The 12,579-nt window shown below is 36.6% G+C and overlaps 1 protein-coding gene across 1 annotated transcript; it reads left to right on the top strand.

Annotated features, from left to right (window-relative positions):
- Positions 1 to 2,743: 2,743 nt before the first annotated feature.
- LOC128860840 (prolyl 4-hydroxylase subunit alpha-2) lies at positions 2,744 to 8,518 on the top strand. Its single transcript, XM_054098604.1, has 7 exons — positions 2,744 to 3,266; positions 3,342 to 3,496; positions 6,485 to 6,641; positions 6,729 to 7,890; positions 7,958 to 8,014; positions 8,103 to 8,268; positions 8,333 to 8,518. The coding sequence occupies exons 1-7, from the start codon at positions 3,022 to 3,024 to the stop codon at positions 8,416 to 8,418; spliced, it is 2,028 nt and encodes a 675-aa protein (XP_053954579.1). The 5' UTR covers positions 2,744 to 3,021; the 3' UTR covers positions 8,419 to 8,518.
- Positions 8,519 to 12,579: the final 4,061 nt, after the last annotated feature.

The following is a 12,579-nucleotide window of genomic DNA, read 5'->3' as shown; positions in this document are numbered from 1 at the left end:
CGTCAAAATTGTTCTAAAGACAGTTCAATATATTGTTTATAAGCCATCAAAAGCATTTGCGTCTCAGTTTTGTTGTTTTTTTTTCTGTGATCGAACTCAAACGTAATAGTGTGATTGCGTTATATTTGGCTGGAAAATGACAACCAGCCATTTTCGTGAGCTCAGTCACCTCAAAGTGAATAAAATGTTTGTGTATTGCAAAACGCTATAGAGGTGGACAAAACAAACCGCAACAACGCCAGAAATGGTTCGGAAAGTGAAGGCTCGACTTGAACGAAATCTACGTCGAAGTGGAAGAAAAATGGCCAAAGAACTGAAAATAACGCAAGACAGCATTCGACGCATATTGAAAAATGAGCTCAAGGTCAAGGCTTACGAGTGCCAAAAAGCACACGATCTTTCACCCCAGCAAAAAAAGGTTCATTGCGAAAGAGCAAAGGAGTTGTTGCGCTTGCACGAACGTGGCGAATTTCCTAACATTGTGTTTTCTGATGAAAAAAATTTCCCAATTGGGCAGTTCATAAACACTCAAAACGATCGTGTTTACTTGACCGAATGCTCATACGAGAATTTGAGCCTGGCCACTCGAAGCAATTTTCCATCGCAAGTAATGGTTTGGGCCGCAGTGACCGTTGATGGACGCTCTCCAATCGTTTTTATCAAGCCTGGTGTCAAAGTGAATACGACTTATTATCGAGAAAATATTTTAGAAGCTGCTTTAGAGCCGTGGATACGCAAACATTTCGGTCGTAGACCATGGACGTTCCAAAAGGACTCGGCACCGTCTCATAAAGCTCGTGTGAACCAAGAATGGTTAAAAAATTATGTTCCACACTTCATTTCGTCCACACAATGGCTTTCGAATTCGCCAGACGCAAATCCGATGGACTATTTCATCTGGTCCATTTTGGAGAGCAAGGTGAGGACTAAAAAATATGCCAGTATGGATGCGCTGAAAAAAGCGATTATACGAGAATGGGCCAAAACACCTCAAGATCACATTCGTGCAGCATGCAACTCATATTTTGAAGGCTAAAGTCAAGGCAAAAGGTGGTCATATCGAGCTAAAGTGAATATATGTTGAAATTGTATTCATTTTTGGACCTTTTTTTTTTGAAATCAATAAAAACTAATTTCACACAAACAAGTTATGGTGTTTTGAATAGTTGATGAGTCACTTGTGGATGAGGGCTTCTCTAACTGCGACAATTTTTCCCATTCAAATGGTTATTGAACTAAACATCCGTTATAACATGTATAAGAGACATACACACCACCTTGATCAAAAAGTACCCGGAACAACCGTCGCTCTACACTAACTGGTTTGAGTTATATTTTCTTTATTTGCCACATATGTTTTTTACATTTCTACCAAAATGTTATCGCCGTCGCTTGGCATTTGTGAAAGTAACGCCGCCTGGAAAAAATCAACCTCTGCAAGTGTTTTCAATATTTTTTTTTTTTTGTCAGTTTTAAAAATGGATTTGAATTTGCAACAATGAGTTTGTCTTAAACTTTGCGTCAAAAATAAATTCAATGGCGCGAAAACCTGAGAAATGTTGTGAAACTGTTTCGGCAATGATACTCTACAGAAAACAGCCGTTTACGAGTCTCTGAACGCTTCACAAGAGATCGTGAGTCCATCGAGGATGAAGTGCGTAGGCAGACCGTCGACATCAAAAACTGATGAAAACGTCAATAAAGTGAGAGAAAAGTTCATCAATAACCGCAAATTAACCATCAGAGAGCTGGCAGACGACTTTAACATCGTTAAGGATCTGTTCAGGACATTGCAAAGTTGGTCCTAAAAGGCTTGAATTTCATGCAAAAAGGGGAATCGAGTTGATATCGCCAGAGACATGATTTCCATGGATGAATCCAAACCAATATTCATCAAACGCATCAGTACTGAAGACGTGACGTGAGCTTATAAGTACGACACGCAATCCAAACATCACGCGAGTGAACGAAGACCAAAAAAACCACGTCGTTTTCAGCGAAAGCGATGATCACGGTTTTATGGACTACAACGGGATTGTACACCACGAATTTTGGCAGAGGATCAGACAGTTAATAAGGACTTATATTTGGGCGTTATGAGACGTTTACGTGACGCAGCTCGCAAAAAAAGAAAGAATTTGTGCGTAAACAACTCGTGAATTTCGCACCACGATAACGCAACGTTGCACAATGGCATAATTATCTTGGAACTTTTGACCAAGAACGAAACGAATACCAACCAGCAGTCATCGAATTCACCTGCCTGCGATTCTTTTCTGTTTGGCCGAGTCAAAAGGCACTACGGAGAACGCGTTTTAACAACCGAAAGGAAGTAATCGAAAATCAAAGACTTCTCTGATGGCTATAGAGTTCCAGAATAAAGTTCCAGAAATGTTTCGAAAGCTGGATCAAACGCTGTAGTAAGTGCATTGCAGTTCATGGGAAGTACTTTGAAGGCAATAATAATTAACACTTTTGAGGGACAAAGTTGTATTTTGAATTTTCTGAATATATTCCGGAAACTTTTTGACCAAGGTGATAAATTATATATAGCGAACAAGAGATGCAAGAGTTGTGGTGCAGTATTTTGAGAAAGCAAGTGTTCCACTCTGTATAAATAATGAGTCGACATCACACTTCGAATTCGAATAAAAATAAGTTAATAAATAACCCATTGTTGTCAATTTCCAAATACACATGTAGAAGTGAGAACTATTCAAAAACAAAAACAAAAAAAACGCTATCCCAATTAATTATACTCCATATTTACAATTCTCCGCACAAACATACATAGGTGTGCGTAAGTGCGCATATGCCACCGCATTGTACATAACTTTGAACAAGCAACGCAGTAATAAAAAACACCTGCACATAACTGGCGTGTCAACGATTCAGTCAGACCTGCACTTCCCTGATCGACACAACCTAAAGCGAGAATACTGAGCTGCCTTCGCATTTCTTAACTAGCACTGAAAGCAGCACCAAGCAGAGACGTCCAAACAAGTGGGCTGAAGCTGAAAAATGGTTTCGCAAACGAAATATTCTATTACCGCCAACGGGGCGTTTGATTGCGACAGAAAACCGTCATCGCTACTTCACTGCACTCTTATTTTTCTGTGTTTCGTCTTGTGGGCGTCCTGTGGTCAAGCCGAGTACTTTTCCTCCATCGATAAAATTCAACTGCTAGCCAATGCCGAGAAGGAGTTGATGCAATGGTTTCAACAGTTTGTTGTAAACCAGGCAAATGACTTTGCATTATTTCGCAAGTTAGTACTGCTACACAAATACTGCAGTGTCCATTAAGTTCTGCGTATATTTTTGTATAAATTTTATCATTACAGGTTCTTGACTAAATTGAAGGAAGAGCATTCGTTGGCGTCGGAGGATCCGGAAGGGTTCCTGGGCAACCCCATGAATGCATTCAAACTGATAAAAAGGATGGCGATCGATTGGGCGCAACTAAGCAAATATGTGGAGAAACATCCGCGATTGGAAGGTGAGTGTGAGCCGGGCCAAAAATACTCGTTTAAACCATGTCATTATATACGAGGTGTGTCCTAAAAAAAAAAGATGAATTTTAAATTTCGCGGGCTACGTCATTCGACTTTCGTTTAGTTTTTTTTGGTACACTCGTCTCGAAGATATTTGCACGGTTTTAGCCTGTTTAGTTTGTTTGTGGGAGGCATAGATAAGACAAGTGTTTTGCGTGTTAAGCGAGACAAGTGTACCAATATAAAAAAAATAATAATAATCGAAAGTCGAATAACGTAGCGCGCGAAATTTAAAATTCACCTTATTTTTTTTTAACGCATCTCGTACAGTATGCAAAATTTATATTCGTTCACCTTGCTAACTATCGACACAAAATTAAACTGTAGAATTTTACCTTTTTTTTGGATATTAACGCGCTAGAACGAGAATTAAGTGCAACTCACTTTCAGCTAGCAATTAATATTATAAAGTTTTTTTGTAATTTTATCATGGGGCGTAAATCGAGTGTATTTGCAAATGCTATAAATGCACAAATGTACCGCCATTGAGAAAAATTTCTAAATCGGCAAAACGGAGTATTTCTAATATTCCGTCAATAGTAAAAGTGTTTAAAAATACTAAACGAATGAATAAAAAAGTAAGAAATCAAAAAGGTTGCTCCTGAATCGGCGGATGAAATCTTTTACTTGATGCGAATTAGAAAAGATGTTACCAAAAATGCCGTAAATTTTGCTACCATTTTACAAATGCGATTCAAGATTAGTTTTATTGCTCAAACAGTGTGAAATTAGATATGAAAAATCGGATTTAGATGCAGAGCAGCTAGAAGAAAACTATTCACTAATAGCATTAAGCGGAAGCGTCAAATCAACTTCGCAAGGAATTTCTTAAATAAAGGGAATCGTTTCTGGAAAAGCGCACTTTTAGCCTTCAATGTAGTTTGGATCGACGCAATCTCATACCCACATTGAAGCATTAAATTTTATCGGTGATTGCTTGGCGATGTTTTAGTGCCTCGGGTGTAGGTAAACTACACCTTATGGTTGGAATTATGAACTCAATTCAATACATTGGCATTTTGAAGCAAAATATCCTTGAGAATGCTGAAAATTTTAGATCGAGACACAATTTTGTCTGTTAACAAGATTATGATCCCAAGCACACCGCGTGGAGTACCCATCTCGGGGTATTATATAATTGCAGAAAATATTTAAAAATAAAACCGCAAAATCGTGATTCGAACCCTCTAGAGAATTTGTGATCAGTTTTAAAAAACTCTGCAGAAATTAGGATATTATGTAGAAACATCCAGGAGCTGAAAGGTGTAGAATGGGTAAAAATATATCCTAATCTTACGACAAAATTTGGGAAATCCATGCCTTATTACCTTAAAGCTGTTTTAAAACGGAAACGCAAACATTAAATCAATATTATTTCTTATTTATTTAAGGAGTACGAATATGAATTATGTATCTCTTAAATAGTGATATTTAGTTTTTACAGCAACAACTTTCTTATTTCTTTTAATTTTTTTTTAATTATGTGTGCGCGGCTTGGTATGGTATAATATATGGTGTGCGAATATGGATTTATTATATATGGTGTGCGAATAAGGTTAGTTGCACAGTTTCCACATAATTTGGGATGAAAATCTAATTATGAAAGAATATTGATCGAAAAACTCAATTTACCCAATTTTCACATTTAATAGTGGAAGACAAACAAACCGTGACACAAAATAATAAAGATATTTGAAAAAAAGCCACTACAGTTTCTTTTACATTCATCCATTTACAAAATAAAACCTTAATTAAAAATTTTTCTTCTGAGCGCCTGAGTGAAATGAAATGATATGTTGACTAAAACTTCAAATAGTGAGAGTAAAATCTTAATATTTGAAATATTAAAAGCGTCTAATCACTCTCCAACGACATCAGAAAAATTAAATTGAACTAAAAGGTGATTTTTTAAAAGCTATAGGAAAGTTTAAAAAAAGAAACACGTAAAATTCAGAAAAATGCATGAAATTTTTATTTAAATCGATAGTGCAGTCCATATAATTTAATGTTTGTAAATTATTTCATGCAAATGTTAACCGCGACTGCGCTTCAAATGGTCCATCCGCTTAGTCCAATTTTGGCACACTTTTTCCAATGTTTCGGCCGGTATCTCACATATAAATGTTTTAATGTTGTCTTCCAATGCGTTAATTGAAGCAGGCTTGTCTGAATAGACATGAGCTTTAACATAGTCTCACAAAAAATAATCTAAAGCTGTTATATCGCACGAGCTTGGCCAATTGACAGGTCCCGAATGTGAAATAAAATGTTTATCGAACTCGCCTCTCAACAAGTCCATTGTTACGCGTGCTGTGTGGCATTTGGCACCGTCTTGCTGAAACCACATGTCATGCAAGTCAAGCTCTTGCATTTTGGGCAAAAAAAAGTTGGATATCATTTCGCGGTGGCGCTCACCATTCAAAGTTACGTTACGATTCACAGCACGTTTGAAGAAGTACGGTCCAATGATACCTCCAGCCCATAAACTGCACCAAACTGTGACCTTTTCTGAATACGTTGGTAGCTCTTGCAATTCTTCTGGCTGATCTTCACTCCAAAATCGACAATTCTGCCAAAAAATTGATCTAAAAATGAGCTTCGTCGCTGAACACAATTTTTCGATAAAAAAGTGGATCTTCGGCCAACTTTCCAACAGCCCATTCACCAAAAAATCTGCGTTGCGGTAGCTCGTTCGGCTTCAATTCTTGCACCTGCTGTATTTTGAAAGGCTTCACACCTAAATCCTTTGGCAAAATTTAGTAATAATATCATTTTAATTAAAAATCGAATTTACCAAAACGATTTAACTTTTAATGAAGTTACTACGGCCCTACCTTTTGAAGTTATTCACACCATTTTTTTCATAAATTTCAATGTTATACTGTTATACATTTTTACAAATTATTAATCTTATGCAATAATTCCAACTGTAGCACTGAAAAGCAATTTTACGGAGTTGGAAATGGATTTGGGAATACCTGACAGCAACGAGTTGCGCGGTGCGGCCAAGGGCTTAGGGCGATTACAGACCATATATGGTTTGAGCTCGGGTGATTTGGCAAAAGGAATTATCGCCGACACTTATTATGGGTAAGCACGAATTTTGACTTATCAAACGGCGTAAAAGCGAGCATGAAAAGTTCTAATTTCAAAATGCCGATTTTCTCCATTCTTAAGCTCCGAACTCTCTGTGCGAGAATGTTTCGAAATTGCAGCTAATCTTTTCGAAGCCAAGGAATATTCTTTAGCCATAAGCTGGTCTAAATTAGTATTGAAATTACTGAACATGGGAACAGCCGTGCACACTACAGCAAATGAAATCGAGGAAGAAAGCAATCAGAATGAAATTGACGACGGCTCTGAAAAGAGTGTTGGAGATGAGGGGGAAACAGACGGGGAGCAAACAGACGGCGAAGAAACAGACGACGAGGAAACAGACGACGAGGAAACAGACGAGGAGCAAGCAGACGAGGATGAACATGACTTTTGTTCAGGAAACCCGGAGGAAATGGACGATGACGAATTTGCGAAATGTTTTGAAGAACTTAACGATTCAGAGGCAGCAGGAAAGTTTGATGAGGCGCAAGAGCTCATATATGAACCACTATATGGGGTGTTTTCTCCCTTGGTACTATACAAAGTAGATGAAGTAGATAAAATAGTCAATGAAACAAGTACAGCTGAAGACGACCCATTGGCTCACAAAATGCTCCTGGAAACACTCGAGTACTTAGCACTCGCTGAATATGAGTTGGGTCAATTGAAAAATGCAGTAAGGTACATTGACAAAATACTCAAACTGGATCCGGCGCACGCTTTTAAAGATCTGCCAGTTTACATGAACACCACGAAAGTAGAAAATCGAATTTATTCCGACAGTTTCAGTGAATTGCAGCAAAACGACTGGTATGCAAACTATTCACAACTGTGTCAGGGTAAGCAAATGCCACAGAAGGATTTCCACAGGCTCAGATGCAAATTGGACAATCTCAATCATCCATTATTCATACTGGCGCCGTTACAAAAAGAGGAATTACATGCAGATCCCGAAATCAACGTCTACTACGGACTACTCAGCGACACGCAAATAGAAGACATTCTTCAAAAGACCGATGAGGATATGCAGCGCTCACAGGTTGGCAATTCAAATTCTCGTGAGACACGCGATGTGCGAGTCAGCCAACAGGCATGGCTAGAATATGAAACTCCAACTATGAAATATATCTACCGCATGGTATCGACTATAAGTGGCCTCGACTTAACCAACGCAGAAGCTATGCAGGTGGCAAATTACGGCGTAGGCGGACAGTATGACCCACATTTTGATTATTTTGGGATTGTTGGAAGTTTTCAAGAAAAATTATTGTGAACATGATTTAATTTTCTTCCTTTTCATATATTAACAGGTAGAACAGAATTGCTCTAAATGGATAGGAGATCGTTTGGCTACTCACTTATTTTATGTAGGTTTATACATTTTTTTTGCTTTTTTTATTTTCTTTATTCTCAATTTCATTTTACATTATTCTACATAAAACTGACCTCAATTAGATTTCCGATGTAGAGCAAGGTGGTTACACAGTGTTTCCCGTATTAAATGTTTACTCACAACCCGTCAAAGGCGCAATGGTTATGTGGCATAACTTGCACAAGTCTCTGGACCCCGACTCGCGTACTCTGCACGCCGGCTGCCCCGTCATAAAGGGCACCAAGCGAAGTATTAAAATAATATTTTAATAATAAAATAAATGTATATTTTTTTAAATAAATCTATTTTATAGTATCCACTGTGTGGGTGCATTCTGGATACCAGGAATTCAGAAGACCTTGTGATGTGGTGCGAGACAAATACCAGTCGGAGCCATAGAAATATGGCAGCATTTTTTTTTTGTTTTGTATTTTATTTTATATTAAATAGTTCACATCCGTTTCTTAATAAAGTAGAAATTGATCCAATATAAAACTAAAAAAAATTGTTTCACTTTTAGTACATATTTACACACCTACCCACCTGCAAACATATGTTTATGTGCGCCTTACGTTTACTTGTTTGTAGGTAAATATGAGCTGCACAAATAAGACCCATTTCCAGCTAGTCTGTATTCATACTCGCCGATACATCTATGTTATGTACTTAAAAACCGAAGAATAGTTTATTTGATACCTAAAAAATTATTAAAAATGGGTCAGTGACTTGTTTCGTTACTATGAAGCAGAATTAATTCGCAAAGCAGTCGTGAATTTATTTATTATTATTTTTATTATTATTACTAAGTCAACGAAACACTAAATTCTTAATGGTTGGCTATATAATAAATTCAGAGAAACTTTATGAGTGGTTGCTTATTACTTGACTTGGCATGAGAAAATAATAAATCCTTGAAGGAAAAGAGAGTTAAAGAAAAATCAATGCAATTGTTCTTATTTGTATTCTGTAGATATGCTAATCAACTCAATTAAAAATCCACTAATTGGTACAGTTAGCCCTGCATTACTAACGTCAGGGTGTAAGCCACCCAGTGAGTTTTATTTCTTACATACTTCAAATGAATTAAGGAAAATCAGCAAACAGTTAAAAATAAATATCCATTTACATATTTCTGAATATTTTGAAAGGAAAGCAGATATTTTCATAAAACCTGTTTTAAAAAGAGATTGGGTGTAATAGACCCCTTAACATCCATATTTTTGTCGACTTCAAAGCTGCATTCGACAGTACGAAAAGGAGTTGCCTATATGCCGCGATGTCTGAATTTGGTATCCCTGCAAAATTAACACAGCTATCCAAGGTTGCCCTGCTCAATACCTGCAGCGCCATCAGAACTTGGAAGGACACCTCCGAACCGTTTGATACCAAACGAGGTTTCAGGCAGGGTGACTCGCTGTCGTGTGACTTCTTAACCTCTGCTGGAAAGAAGGTGTGCGCCGCGAAACTTAATCGCTCAGGCATATATTTTTATAAGAGCGTGCAATTTTTGGCATATGCGCTGTTAGTTCTGCCTTTTATAAACTGGATAAGCAAAGTGAATGGGTCTGGTGGTAAACGAGGACAAATCGAAGTACCTTCTGTCATCAAACAAACAGTCGCTGTTGACAGTTATAATTTCGAGGTTGTAATGGACCAGCATTAACACCGATAACAATGTCAGCCTTGAAATCCAACGTAGAATCTCTCTTGCCAACAAGTGCTACTTTGGACTAAGTAGGCAATTGAGTAGTAAAGTCCTCTCTCGACGAACAAAACTAACACTCTACAAGACTCTCATCTTGCCCGTCCTATCGTATGGCGCAGAAGCTTGAACGATGACAATATCCGATGAGACGTCCCTTGGAGTGTTTGAGAGAAAAATTCGGCGGGAGATTTTAGGACCTTTGCACGTTGGCAACGGCGAGTATCCCAGGCGGTCAAACTCGCGTAAGTTGTTATCCCGCCAATCAAAAAGAAGAACCCATAGTTAGCAGTTAAGGTGCATTTTTTATGCAAACGAAACTAAAAAATACCGACTTTTTGGTTCTTCATGATTATTACACAAATTAGCGGGCAACAACGACTGTTGTCACCTTTACTAGATAGTATTTTGGACGAAGAAGAAACATTCAGTAATCATCCATCTGAAATAGAACAGGAGATTGAGGAAGATGGAGATAAGGAAATTCACCTTATTGGAAAAGATGGAAGTATGAAGCAAATAAACCTTTCGCAAGTACACGCTTATAGAAAATATACCCGTAAGTCTCTCGAAGGGATTCTCTTCACAAGTTGGAAATTTTTTAAATTTGTGTGCACCTGATTGTGGAATATACAATACAATTTTAAAAGAACAAATAAAATACAAAGGTTTCAAACTTGCACGTGCCACACGCAGAAATTAACTGAATAAAATGAATATTTCATTTGTTATATCTCTAATATCTAACTGTCCTGCACAAAGATTCACACCTTAAAGTACAAAGAACGTCTTATTGGGCCTCACATCAAAAATCGGAGCAAATTAAACGTATATAACGAGGAAAATAAATCACAATCTGCTAAGAAACTAAAACAAAGCCGTTGCGGGTATGGGGCTACAAAAAAGATAGAAAAACTAAAACAATATGCTGCAAATGTGAAATATTATTGTATATGTACATATTTGCAAAAACCATACCCACGCAATCTGTCACTTATTGCTACGAATCAACCAATTCAAGTTTATAAGAAAGTCAACTTTATAAGAAACGAACTCAAGTTATGAAGACATGTTTGATAGCCTTAGTGAATAGCTGGTATGTTGTTGCTTGTATGTCGTTTTTTCACAGAATTTTACTCTATCTGAAAAAAAATTATTAAATAATTATTTGTTCGTCGTTCTTTCAGCTTCCTTAATCACTAAGCTTGTGAAACATAGCTTGTGGCAGTTAAATGAATACCATGATTTAATTATAGAAAGTTAGGTAAGTAATGACAAGAGAATTTTGGCACTCCCTTATATTGAGTTGCATTTACGAAGGATTGAGCAAGAGGGATTGAGCAAATGAAAAAAACACTGACCAATATAGATTCAATCTACATTAGAACAAAACAACAAGCAAATTATTGTTTTCTTTTAACAAAAATGTAATATTTACTTAATTTTTATATCAAGATGCCTAAATCAAATTAACTTTTTTAATAAATCGATCAGGATTATTATATTATAGCTTTATACCTATTGTTAATGAATTACCAACATAGCAAATACGTCATTACAAGACTGAAAGCAATTATTGGTATCTTAAACCGTCCCGTAGTAAATTAGCACGTGTTTGTAATGATAAATTTTATTAATACAAAATTAGTTACACTTATAACATAAGTTGACCAACTAAAATTATTAAATGTCTAATATAGACCCTCTTGATTAAGTTTATTTATTATTTTTTCTATTACATTTAAATTATTTGAATATAAATTATTACTCTGTGATTCTTCAATCTCTAAATCTGATCCAAAAAAATATTCACTCAATCCTTAAACTGAAAATGATATTATATTTCTTTTTAGATTTCGATCCAACTTGAAGTATTTTCAATTGAGCATTAACTATTTATTGTAACATTAATACTTACACGATATCGTACCTTTTAAGATTCAAGAAAGTCATTCAACATTAATTTTAGCATTGATCTACAGCAGAAATTAAACCATTTAGCTTTATTTACTATTAATATAACATGAACACAACACAGATGAATGGAATGTAATCACTACTAAGGTGCATAAGGATTATTTTTTACAGTAACTAGGAACTTATTTTATTATTTTACTATCTTATGAAAAAAGCATTTACAATTCATGAGTCAATTATGAATCTGCGTATTTCAGTGTACAATTTGCTAGTATAGTTACTAGGGCGGGTCGATTTAAAAATCGCTCATTGGTTAAATCGAGTCCAAATGTATGACCGACCCCCACTAACTTTAGACGGCCGATCCACTCATGCCAGTGGCACACCCCCTGGAACTCCCCTGTGGGGTTTCCCATACAATCTTTTCAAAATATCACCATTTTTGGCCTTTACATGAGAAAAGAAACTACAAAGTTCGACCCAAATTGGGGGGCATCAGAATTCGTTTTAGAAGTATGGTTCCTTAGGCAAAGTTTCTTATTTTGATCCCTAGAATATGATTTTCACAGAGCAATGGGCGATTTTTTTGCCTCCCCACAAATCGACCCGGCCTAATAGGTACATATATTTTGAGTGCTGTTAAGGGATAAAATACCCTTTTACCCTAATTGATATCATAGCGAATATTTTTTTTTATTGTTTCGCAGAAATGTGCCAAACAGTCCATATTGGCACATGATTCCTAAAGTCTCTGAAGCTCAAGCAGGTGTACCATCGCAATAGTACAGCGAATAAGGTTCTTAGGGTTGAAATTGATAAGACCACCTTCATGAAGATTGTTTTGCCGAAGCATAATTGTTCAAAGGAATGGATCGTGTGATTATATCAACAATAACCCGAAATGCTCCTAGTTTAAGTTCCACTTCAGCTTCTAGGATATA

The sequence above is a fragment of the Anastrepha ludens genome, chromosome 2 (assembly GCF_028408465.1).
Source record: "Anastrepha ludens isolate Willacy chromosome 2, idAnaLude1.1, whole genome shotgun sequence".
In the NCBI taxonomy this organism is placed as follows: Eukaryota; Metazoa; Arthropoda; class Insecta; order Diptera; family Tephritidae; genus Anastrepha; species Anastrepha ludens.
This window is presented reverse-complemented; position numbering and strand designations above follow the sequence as displayed.

Bases quoted from the DNA above. Each gene is read 5' to 3' on its own strand.
- LOC128860840 (XM_054098604.1), top strand. From the start codon at position 3,022: ATGGTTTCGCAAACGAAATATTCTATTACCGCCAACGGGGCGTTTGAT. The intron at 3,497-6,484 runs GTGAGTGTGAGC...TTCCAACTGTAG, and splicing joins GAAACATCCGCGATTGGAAG to CACTGAAAAGCAATTTTACG. The intron at 8,269-8,332 runs GTATTAAAATAA...TCTATTTTATAG, and splicing joins CATAAAGGGCACCAAGCGAA to TATCCACTGTGTGGGTGCAT.